This window comes from Anas acuta, chromosome 2, assembly GCF_963932015.1.
Source record: "Anas acuta chromosome 2, bAnaAcu1.1, whole genome shotgun sequence".
In the NCBI taxonomy this organism is placed as follows: domain Eukaryota; kingdom Metazoa; phylum Chordata; class Aves; order Anseriformes; family Anatidae; genus Anas; species Anas acuta.
This window is the reverse complement of record NC_088980.1, coordinates 94,730,186-94,755,376: the sequence shown is the minus strand read 5'-3', so window position 1 is coordinate 94,755,376 and position 25,191 is coordinate 94,730,186. Positions and strand designations below refer to the sequence as shown.

The 25,191-nt window shown below is 41.1% G+C and overlaps 3 protein-coding genes across 6 annotated transcripts in view; 2 read left to right on the top strand and 1 right to left on the bottom strand.

Moving 5' to 3' along the window:
* Nucleotides 1–1,625: 1,625 nt before the first annotated feature.
* On the top strand, nt 1,626–20,724 carry SLC39A6 (solute carrier family 39 member 6). 4 transcript variants are annotated; one of them, XM_068671248.1, is made up of 10 exons: nt 1,627–1,803; nt 2,321–3,068; nt 4,792–4,972; nt 5,258–5,427; nt 6,655–6,867; nt 8,212–8,281; nt 9,607–9,984; nt 13,573–13,653; nt 15,624–15,814; nt 16,480–20,724. In XM_068671248.1, exons 2-10 carry the CDS (start codon nt 2,349–2,351, stop codon nt 16,630–16,632), a joined length of 2,157 nt encoding a protein of 718 aa, XP_068527349.1. In that variant the 5' UTR covers nt 1,627–1,803; nt 2,321–2,348; the 3' UTR covers nt 16,633–20,724. The 4 variants fall into 4 exon arrangements, with proteins under 4 accessions (XP_068527351.1, XP_068527349.1, XP_068527350.1 ...); XM_068671249.1 differs by lacking the exon at nt 8,212–8,281 and having other exon boundaries at nt 9,663–9,984; XM_068671251.1 differs by lacking the exon at nt 1,627–1,803 and having other exon boundaries at nt 2,705–2,895.
* A 106-nt stretch (nt 20,725–20,830) lies between these two features.
* Nucleotides 20,831–23,934, top strand: ABITRAM (actin binding transcription modulator). Its single transcript, XM_068671252.1, has 6 exons — nt 20,831–21,052; nt 21,141–21,192; nt 22,473–22,602; nt 23,362–23,438; nt 23,510–23,579; nt 23,648–23,934. Exons 1-6 carry the CDS (start codon nt 20,986–20,988, stop codon nt 23,774–23,776), a joined length of 525 nt encoding a protein of 174 aa, XP_068527353.1. The 5' UTR covers nt 20,831–20,985; the 3' UTR covers nt 23,777–23,934.
* A 79-nt stretch (nt 23,935–24,013) lies between these two features.
* Nucleotides 24,014–25,191, bottom strand: part of CTNNAL1 (catenin alpha like 1) — a 53,447-nt gene continuing 52,269 nt past the window's right edge. The window contains exon 19 of the mRNA XM_068671247.1: nt 24,014–25,162. Coding sequence (XP_068527348.1) covers nt 25,001–25,162 — 162 coding nt within the window. The 3' untranslated portion in view covers nt 24,014–25,000. The remainder of the gene's footprint in view (nt 25,163–25,191) is intronic.

The window sequence follows — 25,191 nt, the reverse complement described above, 5'->3', positions numbered from 1 at the left end:
GTATTTACTAGCTTATTTATTTATTTATTTATGGCCTAGCCAATGTGTATTCACTACTCAAATGAAAGGAATAATAAAAAAGAAAAAGATAGCATTTTAGCACTGAAGATCAGTTCTCTGTAACCTAAGCTCTGACACTTAAATCTGTAAATGACCTTGACGGGATGTGAGAGGAGAGGGCAGATTTGACACAAGGAAACAGCAGGAGACAGCAGATACATTCAAGGGGCTAGAAAAACAGTCTCTGCCATTTGGCATCTGTATTAGGAAGTACTAAAATTAAATATACGTATATATATAACAATCAAAAGCTTAACATTAGCAGCTTAGGCATAAATGTTGTGTTACTGAAACATAATAAAGGCACCTGGTCAACAGTATTCATGCAAAATGAATTAGCATTTAAGAAAAAAAATGCATAACCCTCCTGCATTTTACATCCTCATGCTCATCCTCTAGGGGAAAAGAAATGAATAAGGTTGAGGGACACAGCATTTCCTCAATGCTTCAAAAGCTAGTACGTGGAATAAATCCATAAATGGCTATCTATTGCTCTCTGTTTCCTGAACTGTTCAAAAACCCCTGTCTCTGTCCTGTCCTCCAGTCATCTGACCCCCTGAACAAACAGGTTTAATTCAGCTGGAGACTTGGCAGTGTTGTGTACGAAGAAGCTCTATGACCTCCACATTATTTCTCTAGAGGTACCTTAAAGGAGGCTGTACTGAGGTGGGCGTTGGACTATTCTCCCACATACCCAGTGATAGGTCAAGGGGGAGAAGGCTAAAGTTGTGCCAGGGGAGGTTTAGGTTAGATATTCGGAAAAACTTCTTTACTGGAAGGGTTGTTAGGCATTGGAATGGGCTGCCCAGTGAAGTGGTGGAGTCACCATCCCTGGAGGTCTTGAAAAGACGTTTAGATGTAGAGCTTAGGGATATGGTTTAGTGGGGACTGTTAGTGTTAGGTCAGAGGTTGGACTTGGTGATCTTGGAGGTCTCTTCCAACCTAGAAATTCTGTGATTCTGTGATCTCCTGGCAAGCAAGGTGGCTCTGCCTGTAGCAGCAGGCAACAGGAGGAGACCAAGGGCCGAGCACAGCGCAGATGTCAGGTTCGAGGCGCTGGCAGCTAACGAGTAGCCATGGGGAAAGCCATATTCTGGGGCAGGATCCTGTGGCGCCTTCATGCTCCAACAAGCCTAAGACCTTGGCACGGGTCACAGGGGAGAGGCCGAATTCCAGAGCCAGCGAGGGCGCGTGAGCAGCGTGGGATGGCAGCACCATGAGGCGGCATGGCAGCAGCAGGCAAATGCTGGGAGCCGTGAAGGGAGGAACAGGGAATATACAACGGAGCCTGGGCTGGGGTCTGTGAAAGGATGCGAAACACCACAAAGTTTTAAAAAAACATGTATATTTATTTAGTTTTCAGCAAGCTCTGAGCCTTTCCTAGCCCACCTCGCCCCTCCCCGCCTTCCCTCAGCCCCCGCCCACCGCCCCGTGCCGCCGGCCCCCAGCCCCCGCGCCAAATCCCGCCCCGGGGCCCCGCCGCGGAGGCGCCGCGACTTTTCTCGCGCGGCTCCCTCCGCCCCGCCGCGCGTCCCCATTGGCTGCTGCGCCCCGGAAGGGGAGGGGGGAGCGGAGGGGTGGGGGGGGAGCGCTTGGAGCGCGTGCGTGCGCTGAGGGGAGACGGGCGGCCGGGCTCGGCGGCGGCCCAACGGCCGTAACGGCTCCAACGGTTTTAACGGCCCTCACGGCGGCCGCAGCAGCCTGCTTCTCCTCAGCTTCCTCCGGTGGTGGCCGGGCTGCCGGGTAGGCGCTACTGGGGGGGGGTGGGGGCCGAGGCGTGGCGTGGCGTGGCTGGGTCTGTGCTACCCCCTTTATTTGGGGTTTTGGGGCTGAATTTATAGCAGGTATTCCTTGGTAATACGTGCCCGAAGACTGAAATTAATTATAAGGCTTATTTCAAGCACGAGAGGAGCCTAACGTAGAGCTCAAGTGGCGCAGCTGCGAGGATGCTTATCGTCGTTATGTCGTGCGTTAGGAAACTGAGTCAGGCCGAGGGAAGCAACGGTAAGGCCACGCCTGGGCGAGAGCTTCAGGCCGGTGACTGTGCTGTGGTATGCAGCTTCATCCTGCGTTGCCTGAGGCTGCACATCTGGGAAAAATGCTGTGTGTGTAAGAAATCTAATTGGCTTTTCTCATACTGTGTAGATAGCTTGAGCAGGGCATTTCAGCTAATTGCGGAGATACATTGCAGAGGAAGACACGATCGCTGTTGATGCTGTATAAAATAGTAAAACTTTTTTTTTCTCTTTTTTTTTCCCAGAGTCTTTAACTCCTAATAGGAAATTGGAATGGAGGTTACAGTATCGGTCACATTCCTTGTGTTGTTTTCCATACTGTTGTGTGAAAGTTACCATCATGGAGTGGAGACGGGCACAGTTGTGCAGACATTGGAGAGGACTTTTCCGGAAAAGGCAGCCAGCGTTAACGTTGACTTGGCAGGACTAATACAGAAACTTCACCTTCAAGAACTTTTTCGTCGCTATGGGGAAAACAACTCTCTGACGATTGAAGGATTTAGAAAACTGCTCCAGAACATAGGCATAGATAAGATGAAAAGGGTTAAAGTAGACCATGATCACGACCATGATCATCATCTTCATCATAACCATGTTTCACCGAGTAAAAACTCGGAGAAGACTGTTTGTCCAAACCACGAATCCGATGCTGGCAAAGACTCCCGGAACAGTCACTCGAAAGAACCTCATAAAGCAGAGAATGCAGAACATCAGCAGAACTTGGTACGCAGCAAGAACGCTGTTAATGAAATAGTGGCGTCTATCAACACTACCCCCACAGATGGCAACCCTGAGCTGCAGAGTCTGGATCCTGGAGAAGGCAAGTCGGTTGCTCGGTTAGGTCTGACTAGCTCTAACGCCATTAACATCACAGATGGCAGCAATACCAGTTGGCTTGCTAACAGCAAAGCAAATGAATCTCTTGCTTCTCCGAAGGAATCAGAAAGAGGAAGTTACCTGTATTCTAAACTTAAAAACCAAAATACCCAAGAGGTGAGACTGACTCTTTTGTGTTCTGGGAATCCAGGTCCCCTGGCAGTATTGTTATGGCTTTATTTGCTGGTTGCTTTACGCTTAGCTTGGTCCAAGCTTTGTAGTTTAACAGTGTTCGTAGCAAAATGCATGCAAGCAGCTTTCCTTAAATCTTAACCCTTTGCTTTGGAGGAATGTTATGGTCATACGCCCTGGAAAATATCTATGCTATCTTGTTTATATTGCCTTTAAAGAAAAAAAATATTTATTTATATTAACAATACACTTCTTTTTATATACTGACATGTTTTTAAATATATGCTAAAAATGAAGAACACAGAACTCATTCTTAGGTAAGTATGTAAAAAGTTACTGATGCTCCACAGTAAAACTCCACTTTCTTCGTGTAAAAACAACAAGGAAAGATCAGAAGTTCGAGGTACTTTGAAATGAATGGTACTTCTTTCTTCTTTTTCTTTTTTTTTTTTTCCCCAAAATGAATTTCTTGCTTTGTAAGTGCAGCCAAACAGTCACACAAGTATATGGTGGTTGTTCAGCTTGTTTTTAGAGCTTGTCTTTTTCTACTTGTGCGCAGGAAATGAGTAATATACTCCCCCAAGTTAAAAATAAGTGAGGGCTGATGGAATTTTAGACTGACCATATTACCTATTTGTTTCTCATTTTAGATACATGTAAATCAACATTAAATTCTTAGCACAATGGAGTGAATGGAATAGTAAACTCTGTTAAATCTAACTGACTTCTTCTTGGTTCAGCTTGTTTTTTCTGCCATAAAGTCAGAATCTGTATTGTTTTCCAAGTAGCGTGGTGAAAGATGAAAAAAAATACAACTAAAATTGTGTTATTCTTATGAGAGCTGCCTCACAGGCATAAGATAATCCCATGGTAGGCAGGGTGGAATTGTAGGGAATTAACAGGTACACACATTCTCTTTTTTTTTCCACTTATCTTCACTTTTTTTTTTTTTAAGATTGCGTCTAAGGACCAACTATAAAATCATAATAAAAAAAAATATTGCTGCAAAATAATATCTATTACTTTAAGATAGTAAAAATGAGTGCTGATAAAGCCTATAATTTTGCTGTAGACAGTTCTGTTACACAATCGTATCTTTCTCCATGAAAGGTTTTTAAAACTAAGTGTCTCTCTGGAGTCTTAATGGATGCAGTTGTCCTAGATAATTCCGAGTGGGTATGTGCAGCGTGTGATTTGTGGGTGCTGGTTACGAGTTACTCTGCTTTCTGCACAACCAGACCAGGAGTGCTGTGGGGGAAGTCAGGGAGGCTACTGAACCCCATGTGACTGTAGGTCATGTAGTAGAGGATGTGTGGGGCAGAACATGTTCTGTCTGAGACTTCCCATAGTACAGACCCATACAACAAGGTCTTTAACCTTGTTGCTACTTCCTTGCATGGCCTCTGTAGCAGACTCAAAAGTGTTAGGCTTTTTTCTAACCTCAAAACAAAGCATCTGGCACCCACCTTTTTGCTGAGACCGTGTACTGATTGTGCATCATCTATCAGTGCTACCCAGCCAGCCTCTGGGCCCAAAGAGGGGATAAAGGTATGGTTCTTACAGAATTGGCTCGTTCCCAGTTTTTAATTACTGTTGTTACACCGGTTTTCACGCAGCGTCAATATATTAATTTCAATAAAAATGAGATGTGCCATCATTTCAAGTATTTTGGCTCTGCTTCACCTTTAACAAATTTGTCTTTCCACAGTGCTCCAGTGCATCCAAGCTGATGCAGTCCCACGGCATAGGCACTCAGGCTCTGTTGACTGCTACGGAATTTAGCTATCTTTGTCCAGCTCTTATTAATCAGATCGATGGCAAGTGCTGCATAGTCCATGCAAGTAGTGAAAAAACTGAAACTCCTCCAAAAGGTTACTCGTTGCAAATAGGTAGGTTCCCTTTTTTAATATGGAGTAAAAGCCTACTGGAAACTCGTTTATGTTCGTTATACGTTTCAGAAACATATTTCAGAGTTGAAAGAAGCCTATGATTTTCTTCTGGCACTTCTCCTTACCATGTGTAGAGAGAAATGTTTGTGGCCTACCATTTGTTAGCATCTAATTAACCGGATGATCAGGAGTATTTGACAACAGGAATGTTAAGTAAACAAGATCTCACACAGCAGTTGTTTATTCTAATTGCTTTTTCTCTCTTTTTTTTTTTTTGTTTACCAGCTTGGATTGGTGGCTTCATATCCATCTCTGTCATCAGTTTCCTTTCCTTATTGGGTGTTATATTGGTACCTCTGATGAATCGTGTGTTTTTCAAATTTCTTCTAAGTTTCCTTGTGGCATTGGCTGTGGGGACTTTAAGTGGAGATGCTTTCTTACATCTCCTTCCGCATGTAAGTATTAATTATCATTCTGTTAATTATCCCAAAACAGAAACACTGACAGCTGCCAGTAACTATTAGTGGTAGTTTTGAGATATATTAATACCTACATGGTGGATAATTTCTCAACCTTGTAGGGTAGATTATTTGATAGAGATAATTTTGCTTCTACTAATAAGCACCTATCTGGAGTTGTTTGTACTACTCCTCTCAGTCTCTACTGTGTAAGAACTTCACACCGTGTTCCCTCAATCTATTTCCTGTTTTCAGTCATGTGTGCTGCCAGATCACTCAGAGTTCCTTGCACCAGGAACTTTGGGTAAATATTTTTTTAGTCTCTTACTGCAGTGCCATGTCTCATCCTAAGGCTGAAAAACAGCACCATACTGGGAAGAAGATTAACTATCCCAGCCAAAACCACAACAAATGTGGAATAGAAAATCTATTTTCTATTACCAGTCACTTGTGTTGATTGCTTATCCACTGTAATGTTTTTGTCAGAATCAAGCATTTCTAAGTCCTAGGAAAACATTACTAGATAGGCTTTAAAATGAAATACCACTGTTACATTATCTAGACAAAGAAATTGGAATATGATTGAAAAATTTCTGCATTTCTTGAAACTCTTAAAAATATTTATGGATCCAGCATTCAGGTAAGATGCACTAAACCACAGATCCTATGCTGTTTTCAGTGCCTTGTCCTTAGAGTTTTTCCTTTTCCTTCCAAGTTAATGTTGAACTCGTCATGTGAGGTCATTGCAAATCTAAATGTGTGTGAACTTGTGTGCATCTGTGGATTATACCCAAAAGTTTTTTTAAGAATGCCAGATTTGCTTGAAAGAGGAAAATTGCTGTTAAGTGCTTTGTAGAAAAAAGTGTTTGATGTCAGGTAGCTGTCTTAGAACAACAATTACTTTCCCACCTGGCTTTGATTACTACTTCAAATGTGGTTTCCTTGCTAGCATCAAGGGTATTTGTAGGGGCAGTTGTGTGTCTTGTATTCAGCAGTACACAATTGACTTCAGCGAGGGAATGCATACCAGTCCTCAGTGTTTTTCTATCAACAATTTGTCCTTGTAATTGTTTGAGTTTGTATCCAGAGCATTTATGCTATTACAAGCGCTAAGCCTGGACTCCAGATTTTTTGAGGAAAAGATTGTGAAGAAAGCTTTGTATGTTACTCTTGTTATCAATTCTTGTGAATATAACAACTTTGCCTGTTTGCTTCTCCCCTTAGTCTCATGGAAACCACCACCATCACCACGAAAAGCCTCCCCTTGAACAAAACAAAGATCCTCTGTTCAAGCATCTTGTTTTTCAAAGTACAGAGGAGAGTGCTTACCTGGATTCTACGTGGAAGGGCCTTACAGCACTTGGCGGCTTGTATTTCATGTTTCTAGTAGAGCATTTGATCACTTTAATAAAGCAGTTCAAAGACAAGAAGAAAAAGGTATAACTACTGTTTTGAGGTTGTATTGTATTGCATGAGGATTTTTGAACACATTTCTATGAAAACATAAGTATCATGTATATTCTGCTGATAGGATTTGCTAGCAATTGCTGACTTGGTTAGTGCTTTAATTTATATTAGCAACATCTACACTCACAAACGAGGCGGTAACTCTTTTTTGTGGTCATCTTCAGGAAAACCTCAGAGCTGTTTCGTTAGCCAGACAGGTAGCACAGGGTTAATGCGGTGATTTTTTTTTTTTTTAATAGGCAAACACTTGATTACAGCCTTTAGTTGAAGATATTTAAGGTCATTGCTTATTAGTGACTTCTTTCTGACCTCTCAAGGAGATTATGCAACTGATTTTTTTTTTGTTGTTTTAAATCTTGTACTGGATGAAGTAAGATGACCTCTTGTAGTTATTGCAGTACTGCTGAGGGGGCACTTCCCCAAAACGGGTGAGGATGGCAGTCACTCCTTAGACGAGTAAGCATCTGATTATGCTGCAGAAGGTGACCTTGTTAGATAGTATTCAGTTTGAAAATACCAGCTCCGAAGTTCCTCTTCTTTCCCTTCTGTCCCCGCGAAGAGGAGAGCAATACAGCCTTCGTGTTATGATGCTGTGTTTTCTGTGGAAGGTGTAAATAATTGATTTAGGTGAGTTGTAAACATTGGTTCAGCAGACTTGGTGCTGTGTGCTCTTTGAATTGGGTAACAGCAGGTTGTGTTGGTGTGGTTGATGCTGGAGTAAGCTAAATTAACTGAGTGACAAGATCACTTTCCCAATCTATTATTAAGTGGATTCATCAAGAGGTGACTTGAGTTCCAAGCAAAGCAAGTATTTTCTGTGTCCTTATCTCTTAGCCACTGAGAATGGATTTTCTGTTAGGCTAATTGTGCCTTTCCAGATACTGAGTCACTGATCATAAATTTTTGTGATGCTGGCACTAATGAGCGATGATTTTATTTGACTTTCTTTCAATACATTAGGAAAAAGCATCACACTGACGTTACACTGGAAAAGAACTAGTGGAGTAGCTCTTGGTCAGCATTTGCTGCGTTTTACTTACCAAATGACCCCCTTTTTGTAGTCCTTTTCACAGAAGTACATGGTATTTATGCAAGTTCATTTCCCCCCCCCCCCCCCTTTTGGAGCCTGAGGAACTTCTGTCTCTTTATTGTACTTAGGGGTTTCTAATGTTCCTCTTCTGCATTCTTCATATGGCTTCCATGTTGTCCTCTTTCTGTGCAGGCTGCATAAATGTTGTGAATATTATGTTGCTCATGTATATCCTGAAAAATAAGTAAAATATTCATAACTACAGTATTTTCTTTTGGAATAAGAAAAAAAATGAAGATGATGGAGAAAGTAAGAAGTTTTCAGCGAATGAAGAAAAGTTAGATACAGATGATCGTAAGTCTCAGTAATATTATTGAACAGTTGTTGTTGTGCAAAAGCACAGCAGCACAGTTAAACAAAAATACAACCAACTGATTGATGGCAGCTCATAGGTTTGATTCTTACTGTAGGTTGGATCACTGCCTACTTAAATTCTCTCTGAAACAAACCTGAATGTGCGCTGATCTGTAGAGTAGTAGCTTCGTTTACTACTTCCCTTTTAAAAAGGATTGATTGGAAGTGGTGGATTCAGTTTAGAAATAAATGTGTTAATTCTGGATTGACCAGTAGAAGTAATTTTGAGAAGCTCTTCTGGCTATGCCTTTTGCATATGTAGCCATACCTAATGGCTTCTGTGCTTTTTGTATCTTCTTGCATCTGTTAGATGCCATTACATAAATCTAAATAATAGACCATGTGTATCTTAAATCCAGACTTGAGTATTTATTTATTTTTAAGGTCAATCTAAAATCCAAAGTGTAGAAGCATTTGGACTGCAAATACTCAGGTGTCCTCAGTACTGTGTTGTGAGCAATGCCACACCTAACTAGATACTTGTTAGCTCTTGTAGCTAAGAGAGGCTTCCAATTTTTTCAGAAAGTAGTTGCCAGCCATGCAGGGGAAAAAAAACAAAAACACGTTTGTTCATTTAACAGAAGGGAAAGAACTTAAGAAGTTGGGGGTCTATCACTTACAATCACTAACGTTATTATGCTCTTAATGTTTCTGTGAGGACACTTCAGTGTGTGATTATTTTTGAGTATATTTTTCAGGTGTTCAAGTTTAAGAACTTGTGTATAATCAATTACTTTCAAATGAAACACAGGAAGTTTGCCAAAATTATCTGTAATGTAGTCTTGCTCTTTTGCATTCCTACTCTGTAGCCCTAAGATGAATAAATGGCATGTGCGTGTCAGGCTTTTCCCTTCAGAAGCGGTTGAACTAACAGCCTTTGTGCTGTGGAATTGAGATGCAGAGCCTTATGCTCTTGTACTTACATTGTAATGAGTTTTAGATGAAAAGCTTTCTTTTTTTTTGATTTTTTTTTTTTAAGAAAGCATTTGTAGCCATATTGTATGGGGCTGCTTTAGTGTTAGGGGACAAAATAAAATGTTTTTATTGTTTTGGAGTAACAGGAATTTTCACAGAAATATGATTGAAGAAAAATAGCTTGTGGCGGGATTTGGTCCAAGGAGCTGGGTTATCAACCTCAACTTTCAGACTCGCTAGTTGTTTCTTTAGTTTCTTTACTGTATTGTTTATTCAGCTTATTTGTTGTTTCTTTGCTTCCTGAGTGACTCTAAAAATATATAATATTATACTCTGGGTTTTTGTAACAGGGTCTGAGGGCTATCTAGGGACAGACTCACAAGATCCATCGCCCTTCATTTCTCAGCAGCCAGCCGTGCAAGAAGAAGAAGAAGTCATGATAGCTCATTCTCATCAAGAGGAGGTTGACAATGAATATGTGTCCAGGGGCTGTAGAAACAAATGTCATTCTCACTTACACGATACTCTGGGACAGACGGATCATCTCAGCCACCACCACCACGATTACCACCACATCCTGCATCATCATCATCACCAGAACCATCATCCACACAGTCACAGCCAGCGCTACTCGCGGGAGGAGCTGAAGGATGCTGGAATAGCAACTCTGGCCTGGATGGTGATCATGGGAGATGGACTGCACAACTTCAGTGATGGCCTAGCAATTGGTAAGTATTGGTGTGAACACCACAGCTTTGTCATTTGTGATTATAGCAAGGTTTTGCTGTCGTTTATCCTTTTTGTTAGGAATATAACCAATTAGTTGTTCAAAAACCCACACTGCTAAACTTCTATCTTACAGCGTCTCTAAATGAATGATAAGGTCTCCAGTTTAACAACCTGCAGGCAGTGACAAGTAAAGCAGAATCTTTGTGCTCACGGATGCATTTCTTTAGGAAGTGTGTAAATTTTGCTCTAATTCCTACTTTTAGGCTAAAAGTAGGAACAAAAAGGAACAGATTGAAGGTTTGCGTTTTGGACTTTAGGATTTGATGTCAGAGCTGGGGGTCACCTTTCTAGAAGGACAGCTAGATGGTGAAAGTAAGTTGTAAAATGAAGTTAAATCAGTGATCCTTAGTTTTTCTGTTAGTCTTTCATGATCTTGACTTCAGTAATTAAGACTAATCTCTGGTTTTATCGCTATTGGCTTCATTTCCAGCTTGTGTAGCATACTGGGGGCAGTTCAGCAGTAACAGTCTGTAAATTTTCTTGTACAAACAAGTTCATTCTTGTTTGCGGAGGAAGCTCTATAGTAACTATTTTCTCACAGCAGTCTTTGCAGTTGTTCAGGTTCAGTCAATTCAAAGAATAATGTGAAAAGAGACCTTCTGATTTAATCTCTTTTTTATGAAAGTAGAAGCGTGGAATGTAAATTTCCTAGCAGATCAGTACTGAAAATGTGGTAGAAGGAGGATTTGCATACAAATTACATGCAGAATCAATTATCTGTTAGCATTAGGGAGATTTGGGAAGGAGCTGTGATTTGATAGTTATGAAAGGAAAAATATGAGAGGTTAATAAAAGCTTATTGAGCAAGTGAGAGTAATAGCTTTTAGAAGTCCTGCTGTGTGGCTTGTTCAGACTAATGGAAACGTGGCTTTCCGTCAGTTCTAGGTATGCTTGAAAATGTTATGGAAAACACTGGTGCTGTGGAAATGCCAATACTACTTGTATTATATTTATACATATTTAAATGAAGGCGTGAATGTTTCTGTGAAGATAGGGGTAGCCAGAATAACCCTTCACTTCAGTTTGTCTATTTCTTGAGATTGCTATTGATAACCTCCATCAGATAAACTCCCTCAAAGCTGTTGTGGTAAGTATGTAGGAATTAGATTTAAGTGCTTATATTTCTGTTACAGAGTGCAATGGTTGCATCTGACTAACCTGTATAAAAAGATCTGTGATCTGAGCTTCCTGTAGCTTCAACTAAATAACTAAAATGCAGAAAACTGTTTCCATACTAATCTTACCTATATCTTTTATTTCTTGGGGGGGAGAAGTGATGTCTTAAGCATATTTTAGAATATCATAGCACTATCAAATCAACTTCTTGAGAGAGCATGCTATAAATTGTGTATGTTAATGTTGTCTTCAGTTTGAGTATTAACATTTTAAGAGCTATTTTTAGCAGTCAAAAATAAAAACAGACATTCCTGTTCACATTTAAGGTCCTGCTTTAGTGAATCTGGATGGTATTCAGCCATATCAGCCGCCTAGGAACTTTGTGACACTGTCAGATTTTGTTTGGCTTGCCTTCATGGTCCCAAAATCAGACTTACTTTCTGTGATTTAGCTGGATTCTTGTGTTTTCCCTTTTATTCTAATAAGCTCTAAGACTGAAAAAACATTGTATAAAGGCAATAATTTAGAAGAACTGGTAGATTATTGAGGATGCGGGCATGGGAGAAGGTAATTACCTTCTGCCTTCCTTTCCTTATCTAGTCTCTTCAGGAACTGAAGCCCAATTTAATGCTGTTGAGTTCTCCTGTCTTAGGAGATAACTGCAGCTGTTTTCTCTCAGAAATCTGACTCAAAAACTCTAAAGCGATGTTTGGAAGAAAACAGACTGCCTAGGAAAGATTGATGGTGTTCACTAATAACTGCTCTTGCTAGTCAAGTAGCATTAACTCCTCGCTTACATATTAATTGCTGTGTGGACTGCTATGACAAAGTGTTCTGGAGTGCAGTGTGAAATACTCCTGTTGAGGTCTTAAATCAAAATACCTTTAGTCTTGCACACTGTACCTCCCTGAATTGCACTTGGTAACTAGAACCGTAAAAATGGATGTTTCCTAGAGGTCATCTGCTCAAACCTTCTGCACCCCTAAGTGGGTTCTCTTATCCTGGGAACAGCCTCCCCAGTGTGAGGAGTGCTATGTGAGTCTTTTCCCAAGCCCTGGGGACTTTGATAGCTGTGACTTTGTCAGCACCTTTGGGTGAATCTCATCCCATGCATCTGAGTACTTCTGTTTTTTTCTAAATAATCTCTACATTGTTGCTGTTTTGCCTTGGGCTGTCCCTTTCTTTCTGGAATGGTGCTGGTACCTGTACCTGCTGGCAGATAGTCCTAATTTTACTGCTTCCCTTCCCAGCTTTCTTCTCTATCCTCAGCTCAGTTACCACGTGCTCACTGGAGTGCAAACTGACCATTTTGTTCTATTTTCCATTAAGTCCTCATGTTCTTGGTGTTACTCTGATCTTGATCAAGGCACTGTCAATATGCACGAAGAATTGCACTGATACTCAGTTTTGTACTGGAGCTCTGTACAGCCAAGAAAACCCTTTCATGTAAACCCTTTCAGGCAAAAAACTAAAAGAAGAGGGATAGTGATTGCAGTCTGTACCTGTTTGTGGCAGGGCAGATGTGCTTCGGTGGTGTCTCCACGCCATCACTGAGGTGCAGTGGACTTCCCTGTGCAATAGCTCTCATCAGCAGGCCTGCCTCTGTCATCTGCCTTGCATGTGAGGGAGTTGCCTAACACTAAAATTCATTCTCTTTATGATGCTGGCCCTAACCAGATCATATGAAGTGTTGGGTGAATATTCTGGGCTGGGCAGAACTCGTTTCCCTTCTAACTGCTGCCAAGATCACAACCACGTTCTTCAGATCAGCTGCTGCACATGGAGGTGGGAGAGTTCCTCCTGTTGCAAGGCTGCTTTCAAATTTTATTTACCTGGGAGTTCACGTTGGCTTCCTGGTCCCGTGCTCCTTTGGTCCTACCTTCCTCTTCACCCTGGGGAGGCTTGGGCTCTTGCCTCTGTAGAATCTCTTCTGAAGACCTTCTCCATCTCCTCCTCATTAAACCAGGTCCAGAGATGCCTGCACATGGATGCATGGCCTCATGTGTCATTGAACTTGCCTCTCTTTTTCATGCCTGACTCGGAGAAGCAGTTGAGATGAAATCTTCCCTTCATACCTTTTGAAAACCAGTGTCCTTTCTAATAGTATCTGTGTATGTTGCCTTTTTTTTTTTTTGTGAGTTGTGTTGTTGAACAGTATTGGGCTTAGTTCAGAAATTGGATGGTGAAACTTGGTTTGCTCTAGAGGATTAGAGGATTTTATCTTGCTTTGGATTGACATGCCTGAATCTTAAACAAAAACTGTTCAGTGACACATTAAATGCCTGAGGAAGCATAACAAAATTTGAGTGAGATTAATCATATGTCCTGATCTAATACGAGCATATGCACCAATGCTTCAGCTCTTGATGACTGAATGTGAAGTAATGCCTTTTATTTTTTCCTTTTCATAGGAGCAGCCTTTACTGAAGGGTTATCAAGTGGTTTAAGCACTTCTGTGGCTGTATTTTGCCATGAATTACCTCATGAACTAGGTAAGACCCAAATAATTTGCTATGCTGCAGCTACCTAGGTACTTATAAGTGCACTCTGGAGAATTAAAAGTTATTTTATTATGTAGCACAGTAAAATCTCTTGATTAGAAAGCTGCAGCCATATCAGACTGTCTATGCAATAATAGCCTTCACATATTTAAAAGAACATTTTGTTTATGAACCAATTTTCCTTTTAAAACCCCAAACACCTCTGCTACTAATTTTAAAACTCGTTGTCTTTTGCAGTTACTTGTGACTTGTTCCGTGTGGTTCATCTCTAGTTCTTATTCTTCGTAACCTAGATTCAGGAGAAAGCATGTCAGAATTTGTTTAGTCACATCTCTGCCTAATTTTCTTGTGTTTGTGCTGTTGAAGTGAAGGTCACAATTAGTCAGACTCCTTTGTGCATAGCATGTGCTACTTTTCCTGTTAAGTCTCACAAAGAATTGCAGTAGCTCTAAATTAAGCTTGGCACTATTTAGAAATCTTTCCTGGAAATACTCTCTCTTTGAAGCTCGAGTGATTTAAATTCATGACGGTAATTTTTTAAAGGAATGCATGTGTTGTAAGTTCGGTATCGTGCCCTTTTGCAGTGAAGCTCCTGAGAACAGGACTTGGCTGTTTAATCAAACTCAGAATGATTTTCTTTCCAGTTGTTGAAGCGTTTTGAGCATGTAACTGGTATGTCTTTCTTCGCAGCCATGGTCACATCTGGTATACAGGATGAAGAAGACAGTTTGCTTACACTTTTTTAAGGTTTAATCTGCTAGAAAGTGCACTATTCAATTTCATTTAACAGAGCTTGTAAAGCAGCGTGTGTATATATGAAAGCATTTATTAAACAATTAGATGTACTTGGCTGTCTGTACAGTCATGTTGTACAGAAATAAATTACTTTCTCTGGAGAATGTACCTGGTTTTACAACATGAGGGGAATTGAGCCTTGTTCATCTCAATATAAATTCGGTGGAAGTGGTGGAACTTGTATTAACTACATGTACTAAATGTCATTAGTACAAGTAGACAAGATAAATTCATGTTACAAGTCTGACACTTTGGATTCAAGTGTCCTGTTTGCCTTCAAGCAAGAAAAATCTGAAGTTTAAATCATGCTTTTTTTAACCAATACAGAAAACTTGATGCAAATATCTTCTTTAACAGAGAACATGAAATGGCATAGGAACACTAAGACAAAATGGACTAAAGTTAACTAGGGAAGAAATTGGATTGTTCTGTTGTTAGTGCTAAGCAACACTGATAAGATTATACCAGTTCATCTTAATTGTATCCTCTTGTGGGATAAGCTGTTGTAACAAATTTCTCAACTCGACTTTGAAGACTGCTTTTATTTAAACTGGAGAGAAGTTATGTTTTCCTGTAGGAATCAATTTCATTTCCAAATAATAAGCTTCTACTACCTTACTCTTTGTTTAAATACATTATACTGATCTTAAAACAGATTTCTACTCTGAGTAATGGAAAAAAAAAATTGGTAGTCTACCATTCTTTCAAATAAAATTAAGACATTATGATTGCTTATAGAAATTAATGGTGACCTTCTAAATTTAAGCAAGTTAGACTTAAAGTACAAAGAAAAGTTACAGGTCAATAAATGAATTCATCTTGGTACCATTGTTCTATGCAGTTAGGTGGGAATACTTAGTTTTAGAAACTGACTTGGGGTGTTCATACATGTCAAGGACTACAATGTGTTGGTTTAAATATGAGCTACACTGGAAGCTGCTTCGTCCAAAAATCAGGAAACTTTAAGGCTGTGAACTTACCACAGCAGTGTTGTTCATGTATGCTTTTTAATTTTTTTGTCCCACCATTTTCTAATTTTGTGAAGAAAACCATAAGGCAGATAACTGTAAAAATTGCCTAGTAATCTTTAAGAAAGAACAGAGATCGTGAATACTGAAGGAGTTACCTGAGGCTGTAAACACCTGCTTTGTTTCTTCCTGCTGTAGGAGATTTTGCCGTGCTTCTGAAGGCTGGTATGACTGTCAAGCAAGCCGTGCTTTACAACGCGCTGTCAGCAATGTTGGCCTATCTTGGAATGGCAACCGGGATCCTTATCGGTCATTATGCCGACAACGTTTCCATGTGGATATTTGCACTTACTGCTGGCTTGTTCATGTATGTGGCTCTTGTGGATATGGTAAGTGGCTATGTTTTACGCAACGTAGTTCAAAAATTAATGCCAATTGCATTTTGATCATAAATTCTTCCACCTTTTCTCCCTTGTTATGTTTTGGTACCCAAAAGCATGGAGGAGTGTTCAGTTAAATGTCCAGGTGCAAGATTACTTTTAGGTTACTGTTGGTGCAGAGATTATTTCTGCTGTTAAGGGACTGATTTAAAAACAGAGGCAGAAGCAGAGTAAAATACGTGCTCTAACAGTGGCTACTGTAGCAACTTGCAGTTTTAGGGGCTCTCTGCACCACCAAATGTGCTTCAGTTTTTGCAGGAAATTGTTAGTGCTTCTTGTGGTGAAGCCCGAATTGTGTTAAAATCCACACTGTACCTCAGAGGTATGACAAAGTACTTAGTGGGTGTTCGTGGAAGTTTAACCATCGTCTTATAATGAAATTCTTGGTGTGGCTTGATTAGATCAATTGGTAAATAAGCCAGCCATTTACTCGGAGTATAATTAAGACATCAGCATAATTATCATGCAAACAGTAATTATACCATTACAGACTCTGTCTCTAGCTTATGTGAAAGTAGCCTGATAATGTTATTCACCTTGAGTGACACCTAACTCAAGGAGTAGTGTGAATGCAGTGTATTTTGAAGGCGTTTAACCCTTTCTTGTTTGTTTAGGTACCCGAAATGCTTCACAACGATGCTAGTGACCATGGATGTAGCCGCTGGGGATACTTCCTCTTACAGAATGCTGGGATTCTGCTGGGTTTTGGGATCATGTTGCTTATCTCTGTGTTTGAGCATAAAATTGTATTCAGCATAAACCTGTAACCTTTGCTGCTGGGAACAGAGCTTGGCGTTACGTTGAAAAACAACAGGTAGCTGTTTTTCTATTCCGTAACGGAGGGGTACGCATGATAGAAGCTAGGTATTTTTATTGGTGTATGTATGGCGTCACTTTCCTCCCCCACGCAAACCTTTTTCCCTCCTGTAGAAATGCAACTGGTTTTCACTCCGAATTTAGTTCTGCATACGGTACTATGGGGAGGCATACTTAGGAAGTCATCGTGGAAGTGCCAAATCTATGAACGCATTATCACCTGTGGTGGTGGTAGGGATCTAGTCTTTTTTTTTGTGAGTTTATTTACTGTAAGTAATTATGTGTAATGTTGGTGGTTTTTTTTTTACTTTGGTATTTTTTACCACATTTATTTCTTTGTACTAATAAAACAAATGTCAGTGGTTCTTATTTTAGCACAATCAAAACCCGTGAGTAGAAAGCACCATGAGCAGTGTAAAACAAAGGCTGGCAGTGGGCAGCGTGTGCTTATAGTGGTAGAAACTAGTCTCTTCTGCGTCCATCTGGTTTACACGGTGTGGCAGATGAGCCCACTCCATCCTTTTTGCAGTGGTTGTGCTTTTGGATTCTGTGTTTCCCATTGCAGCTGCTTTCTACTCCAAGCAATTTCATGAGAAATCCTGTTGCAGTTGTTTGCAACAAGTATGTTTTACCTGCTTCATCCCTTCTGATGTGTGTTACTCTTCCCTGATTACTCAAATCAGGAAGAACAGTACAGCTATTATGTCGTAAAAGCATAGCTGTGTCTATAATACACTTGAATTCCATTAAAAAGACTTAAAGCAGTGCTTTATCACATTTACGCTGCCTGGAGCAGCAAAGTTGTATTACAGTGTTTGATATCAAGGGGAGTAACGTTACAGGCTGGGACAAACAGTCATTTATTATGACAGCTTTCCTAAGTCTTGATTTATTTTGGGAAATGAACTAGTCAGCTCTCCCACTCAGCTCTCGTTCTCTATGATAACGCACAATAAACCTGTGCTTGCTCAACAGTTACATTCTTTGCAATAACTACATTTGAAAGATCTAAAAAGCAAAAATTCTTTGATAGCATGTGTAGGGAAACAGCATATTAAGAATAATAACCAGTGTAGATATAAGTATGTAGTTTCAGCGTACTATCCTATGGTCTTAATATTTTAACCGCCCTGAAAGTAACCAGGAAGGAAAGATGAAAAAGACAACTGTCCCAAAAAAGAACAAGACACACCCAACAACCACCATCCTGAATTTGCAGGAAATGAGAACATTAAATTGTCTTGTGTCTCAACTTTTATGTAAGAATAAGAAGAACATTAGAACTTTTTTTCTGATTCAACTTGACCACTCCTTCAAATCATCAGCTGAATAGAAATCTTGAACAAAGAGGACCTATTTGATAATACAGTGTCTGACAAGTCCAAACAGCCCGGCATATGTTGGTCTGTCACAGAGTAGCATTGGCTTTCATTTTATCACATCAGAAGTAGATGTTTGGGAGGAATTGAAAGATTCTTGTTTTAACTAGTTGAGAAACAGGGCCCACAGGAGTTTCTGCAGGCAGTAGACTATTAGCTTTTCTTCCTCCTTAAGTCTTTACTCTGGTTAACACGACAAATTCATTTAAACTTCTTTCAGCAGTGATTAAATACTGTTTTATCAGTGTTCTCTGAGCAAGCTGAAATAATCAGCATAAATCTGTTAAGGTTTTAATGCCAGTGTCAGAGCTCATATTAAGAATTTACATAAGAATAGATTTTTTTCTGAGTTCTCTCTGGTGAATTGTTACCAATTCTTCTTAATATAGAATAAGCAGTGTCTTGAACTTCATTTCTGTGCTTTCTTTAAAGGTCAAATGATATCAATCTCTCCACAATAGTAGAAAATTATGGAAGGGGGAAAAAAAAAGGTGCTCCAGTAAAACATCTATGGCATCTAAACTGTGAGCAAGAAAAAAGGAGCAAATAAAGCTCACTTCTGTCCTGCAAGAGATGATGTCTTAAGGCTGGGAGATGTCTGCTGGCAGCTCTCTTGTAACCTTTTCTCTTGGGAAGCAGTGTGAGTGGAGCAGGAGCCAGCAGAGCTCCCTGTCGTTCTTTAGACTGCCTGACCTGCATCGGGGGACCTCAGCCTCAAAGGAAACTCACCCCTTGCATCCTCCTATATGCAGGACTTGGCTAAAGGATTTTGAGACAGGGTTTGTCTTGTTTCCTTTTGAGTCAGGAGGCAGAGAAAGGCAGCCTTTCTTCAGCTTTGTCTCAAGCTGAGGCATCTTGAGGGGAGTGCTCAGGTGTGGTGGGGGTCTTACCAATTCCCCCAAATCTTCATGTGTATGAACCTGTTTTTTTGTATTTTTTTTAGTTTGGTCAGCAGTTGTTTGGAGAGAATAGACTTGTCTTTTAGAGCTCTCCATTGCATCTCTGACAAGAATGCTAACAAAATACAGGTACATTCTTTCCTTTCGTCAAGTGCTCTGCATTTTGTTTTACTTTTCCACTGTTTTCTGTTCTACACTTTTGTGTTCTGGTTAGGCCTTTGTACTTTCCTCAGAAGCACGCCTCTAAAGAAACAGCAGAAGCAGTCTGCCAGAAGGAATGCTGCAGCTCGTGGTGCAGAGGAGTCATGCCACGGTACAATAGCCATCTGCTATGTCTTTGTAGCATCTCCTTGGTCTGCTGCTCTGTGCTACCTCTGTCTTTTATAGTAGTCCTATTCCAGTGTTTCTAGGATTGAATTAGGAGTAACAGTCTAAATTCAAGGCTTCGTTGTAGCTGAACCCTAAAGGCCAGCTGCTGATCTTCTTTCCTTCACTACCCCTAGTGCATCAATGCCATCAGCTCTGGCTCATGGAGAGCTGCTCAGTTTCTGGCATGTGCATATTGCTGCTTTCTTCAGAAAAACAAATGCATGAGTCTAAAACAACACTCCTATGCACCTCCTCATGCCTAAACTGAAGCTTTTCATACCTTGACTAGTGTTTGCTCCTCTAGTGCCCTTCTGTCTACAGTCCCAGTCATGGGACACAGAGGTCTCAGAGCATGGCAGCTTTTTTTCCTCTGGAAGTCTTTCTGGTCTTTATTGCAGCTGGACGTGTCCCCTTTGGAGCTGCTTCCAGGGAGCTCTTGTCTGGCTTACAGTGTAATAAATTGACATTAAAATACCTGCATATCGAATATGCTGCTGATGTAGCAACGTGAAAAGTAAACTCCCCCGTGGACCGCGGGGGAAGAAGAGCCAGGTAAGCTGGCCGCGGGCATTTTGGACTGGATCACTGCTCCGATAGTTTTGTCTTTGGTGTGATGCTGAGCAAACCAAGGGCTGAAACTTGCTGCAGGTTTGTGCCAGCGAGATAATAAAAAGTGGCTTAGATTTCTGTCATCAGCCTCTAGTGGAAGCAGATCTTCTACATCTTAAATATACTTGCACTGAAATTTCACAGTTTGGAAAATGAATGGGGCTGAGCCTCTTAAGAGCATTTTGTTGTTACACGTGTATGTTTCTACAGCACCTGATCAATGGTAGCACCTTTCTGTCTGTCCCCTTGTGTGCTACCGTGGTACGGACCTTAATTTTGTGTGCAGCCAGAGCACCTGTGCTAGGCTGGTGTATACAGAATCAGCAAATAAGGATGGATTCAGAGTGATTTTCTTTGTAATGTATTTATTATTCTCATGTTTTTGGCCTGGGTTTGTATATAAAAGCTGTCATGTGAAGTTGCTGTGTGCAGGGAGAGTTAAAATCAGCCCATGGCAGTGCTTGTCCAGTGCCATGGGGGGGCTCAGAGCCATGTTGCAGGTCTTGCAGGGACACAAGGATTGGATTTATTTAAAACTAATTCAAGGCTAAAATGCGGGAGTGGCTCTCCTGCTGCCTGAAGGTAGGGTCATGTGTAGTTAAAACTCCTGTGAAAAGCTGGCTCGCTCTGCTTGCCACAGGGGGGCGGCTGAAAAGCTATTGCCATGAAGTGTATTTTTACTTAAAAGTGTATTTTTACTTAAAGTAGGGTTTGAGTGCATATGATGGTCATTACACACTCTATTGTATCGCTGTGTGCTAAAAAAAGAATAAACCACTGAACGAAATGCTGTTTTCTCAGTTTTTTCACACCGAACGGCGTGGGTTGGAAGGGACCTTCAAGATCGTGTAGTTCCACCCCCTGCCGTGGGCAGGGACACCTCCCACCAGCCCAGGCTGCCCAAAGCCCCATCCAGCCTGGCCTTGAGCACCTGCAGGGCTGGGGCTCCCCCAGCTGCTCTGTGCCGGGGCCTCGCCCCCTCCTCCCGCTGCGGGCTCTGTGGCACCGGGGCGGGGCCGCCCCACGCCTGCGCCCGGCGGGCGGCGAGATGGCGGCGGGGCGGGCGGGCGGCGGCGGCGGGGCGGCGCGGTACTTCACCCGCTGGTACAAGCCAGGTGCGCGGGGAGCAACGCAGGGAGAGCTGCAGGGAGGGGGCCGGGGCAGCGGGCCCGCCGCCTCACCCCTCTTTGTGGCCTCTTGCAGACGTGAAGGGGCGGCCGTGCGAGGACTTCTGCGTGCTGCAGCACTCCAACAGGCGAGTGGCCGCGGGCTCCGGGCTGTGGGAGCCCGGCTTTCCGGGTGTGGGTGCTGGGTAAAACATCCTCTTGGCCCTTATGGGCTCGGTTTGGTGCCTCTTAGCATCGCAAAAGCCCTTCCTGAATTGCACTGCGAGGTCTCAGCGCTAATGGCGAGGTGCCAGCTCGCACATCCTCCTCCTCCTCTTCGCAGGAAGCGGCCAGGGTCGAGAGGAAGCGGCGTTTCTGGTTCCTCTGCGCTGCTGCGGAGCTTCCCGGGCCCGCCGTGCCCCTGTTCGCCGGGATCCGGCTCCCCCTTGTGGGAGCTGCTCGCCCAGACCCTGCGGAGCTCCGGCGCTGCAGCTGTGGGCTTCGTGCATTAAGTGCGGGTCTAAAATAGGGGGGGAGTTAGGGCTCAGCTCTGCAGCTGGGTTTGTCTTAAGCGCCCCAGTTTTGTGACAAGAAATTCTCAGCCTTTAGAAAAATACACGACGTGAGGTGAGCAGCAGGTTTAGCTAAAGCCCAGCTCACAGGTGGACCACTGACAGCCCCCAGCTTCACCTTTGGCTATTCCCAGAAGTGTTGCCTTCTGCTACATCATCATCCTTCAAAAGCAAACTGAGCTTTACTTCAGCTTCTTGAAGTGACTACTTCAACAGTCCCCATAGAAGTGAATCAAGTGTGTTGGCATAGGGTGCAACGCTGCATAAAAGCTCTGGTTCTGTGTAATTACCAAGTTTTCTGGTTTTTGATGACAGCCTAGTGTCTCAAAATGAAGCATCTTCTCTGTGGGTTGCTTTAGGTCAGAGTTCAATTCTCATTGTTTGGTACAGCTCACTTCAGGTAAGATGCCCTGAAGAAAGCTTGTTCAATGAGCTCCAGTAGCTGACATTTTTCTGAGTAGGAAACTAAATCTCTGTCTTATACACAGGCAATAATTACTGTAAGTTCTTCATCATTAGCTCAGGTAAATAGCTTTGTACGTTACCTTGCGCAACCCCCATGCTGTTGTTGGGTCCACTGGGTGCCTGCTCAGTGACCCAACTGCAGTAAGCTGAACTATCACCTGAACTTCCCTACTAAACTACAGCAAGAACTAAACTTCTACTATATACCGTGGAAGATCAAGTATCCAGCAGCGGAAGTCTTGCTAGTATTTCAGACTAGAAGCTCAAGTGAAGTCCCAGTCTTGGTTTTCAATCCTACCAGTACTGGCAGAGAAAGTTTTGGAGCTTGCTTTGAGTACATAAGGGCATGGCTTTTCACAACTGCAGCATAATAATTATAACTCTTCTTGCAGAATCTGTGTCATCACCTTGGCAGAAGCCCACCCTCTTCTTCAAAATGGAAAAACAATTAAAAGTATTAATTACCAAATCAGCCCCAACTGTAGCAGACTTCAGAATAAGGTCTCTGGGAAGTCAAAAAGGGTAGGTCTTTTTGATTTGGTTAGCTTTCATTTTAGTCTCTCAAACTGCCTGAAACTTTCTGTCTTTTCTAGAATTGAAATTTAAATAAAACACAAAGGTAACTTGCTAAGCCCCTCCCTAGTTAAATAATTATGATGAGAGAGAGAGAGCATCCTGACCAGGGTGTTACAGTGATGATACAGCATACAGTTTTGGTGGTTTCCAGTGTTGCTCAAACCAATGTTAATAGTCTCTTAAGTCATTTTGTTGTGGTATATAGAGGGACTTACTTAAACATCCCTTAATAGATTAAAAAAAAAAAAAAAAAACACGAACTGTTTTCACCAAAATGCCAAGCCATTTGGAAACTACTGTTTTTGTCAAATAGACCTAGACAGCAGATGGCCTAGTTCAGTTTTTCCTGGTGGTTTTTCAAATGTGTAGTTAAAACTGCTTATGCTAAAGTTAACTGAGCTATATTTTCCTCCTCTTTTTGCTTATTCTAATTTCTTTAAACTACAAATCTGTTATTCCACAAGAATCAGTTATAAGTAAACTTGTAAGCTTTTACAAGCTTCTATTTGTGCACGCAGTTATCATCTCTTCAGTAGGAAAGCATAAATACATAACTTGCAATGAGCTGTAACTATCCCACTTCCTTGCTTTGTTCTGAGCAAGTTACAAACTTGTTATGTTGCTGATGGTATCTTAGAAGGCCTGTGTAATTAAGTGTGTATATATATATAAATATATACATTATTTTTTTCTTTTCAAATGCAGGGAGCTCAGTTTTTAACAGAACTTGCCCCACTGTGCAGGATATCCTCAACAGATGGAGAAGAGTACACCATTTATAGGTAAGGATGTTTTCCTCTGCCCCCCAGCCTGACATACCATGCACATTTACTGACTCTAACTACTTTTACAGTTGTATACGAGGACGACTGATAGAAGTGAATGAAAACATTCTTAGCAATCCAACTATTTTGCAAGAAAAGGTAAGAAACTTTCTTACTTCTTATTTTCTAACCTTTATTTTACTACTAACTTCACTCTTGCTTTTTAGCCATCAACTGAGGGATACATTGCAGTGGTTCTACCCAAATTTGAAGAGAGCAAGAGTATAACTCAGGGACTTCTGACGCAGGAGGAATATGAGGAGGTTTTGTTGAAACGTCATAATAATTCTGCATGAAGTTAATTACACAGGCATCATCTGTATTTGATATTTAATAAGTTTCTTGGACACTGTAACTTTCATAGGATTAAAAGGCCTGTGTGTCTGTTTTTAAACATGGAACTTAAAACACTGGTTTCACACAAGAATAAAACAGTCCGTTTTGTATATGAAAATTTTCTTTCTTTTTTTTCCCCTCAATTCTAGTACTACAACAAGGTTTTAAATAACCACAGATTGATATTTTGGAGAATATTTGTGTTCCACAGGCTTCTTTACTTCTGCTTAGTGCAAGCATAATACAGAAGAATCACGTAATTTAGTTGTCATGTAATTTAGATAAGCTAATACGGCATGAAGTTTGACAAAGGTGAACTGAAAATAAAATGTAACAGGAGCCTGTATACAAAGAACAGATAAACTTGAAAAGAAGTATTTCATACCAGGTTGTGTTCCTAGCATTCTAAAGTCAAATAATGCCCTTTCTACAGAAGTTTGTTATAATCAGTATCTATTTACTTCAATTTTATATGCTATAAAGTCTACATAATACTTCAGTGGTTCCACATGCGATTCAAATTCTGCTCAGTAAGTTTTAATCAAAAAGGAAGCAACAACAGCTATCTACAAATAAAGATAGTAAAAGAAGAAGGTACTGAGACAGGGGTACTAATGAGTTAGAAGTATACTTTGGGAAAAATGAATCATGCCAACAAAATTAAGATTCGTTGTTGAGCTATTGCAGGAGTGTTTTTTCCTAGGGCTATACTTCATTGCAGGTACAACTCAAAACTAAGGTAACATTTCAGTGCTTTAGGCCACAGCCTTTCAGACTATATTCCTGATTGGGCTTTACAAATTCATAGACTGAAGCAGGCCAGAGATGAGCTTACAGACTTCAGCAGTAGTGTTACATACATGGATAGAATATTGAGCACAAGGTTCTTTACGTGAACTGTCTATTAGCAGCATCTTTGGGTTGGAACATCCATTAAGACATTCAGAAGCATTAACTACAAAACCAGTATTGATAGCGAGCGTAGGAAATTCATTCACATTATAAAAATATATAACGATTACACTAGTTGGTGCTGTAATTGTTAGGGACATCTATTAGATGTGACAAAGGTCAAGGGTTTTAATTCAGATTAACCTGGTTTGACTTTCCACAAATGAAAGCAAAATTGAAACTTCAGCAAGTGTTATTCTCTGATACAGTTCCTGCATTTCTAAGTGCTATAATTACTTGCTCTCTAAAAACGTCATGTTTGTTACATGATTTTCCAAAGATTTGATGCCAAATGTCTCAGCTCTCCTTTCTGGAGCATGTGCATTTGTGCCGGTTCTTATTCTGTCTTCTCTCCATGGTGGAGCAGGTTTAAGATAGCCGTTTCCTGCTTTATTCTGTATAAAAAGAAGATTTATTTTTAAAA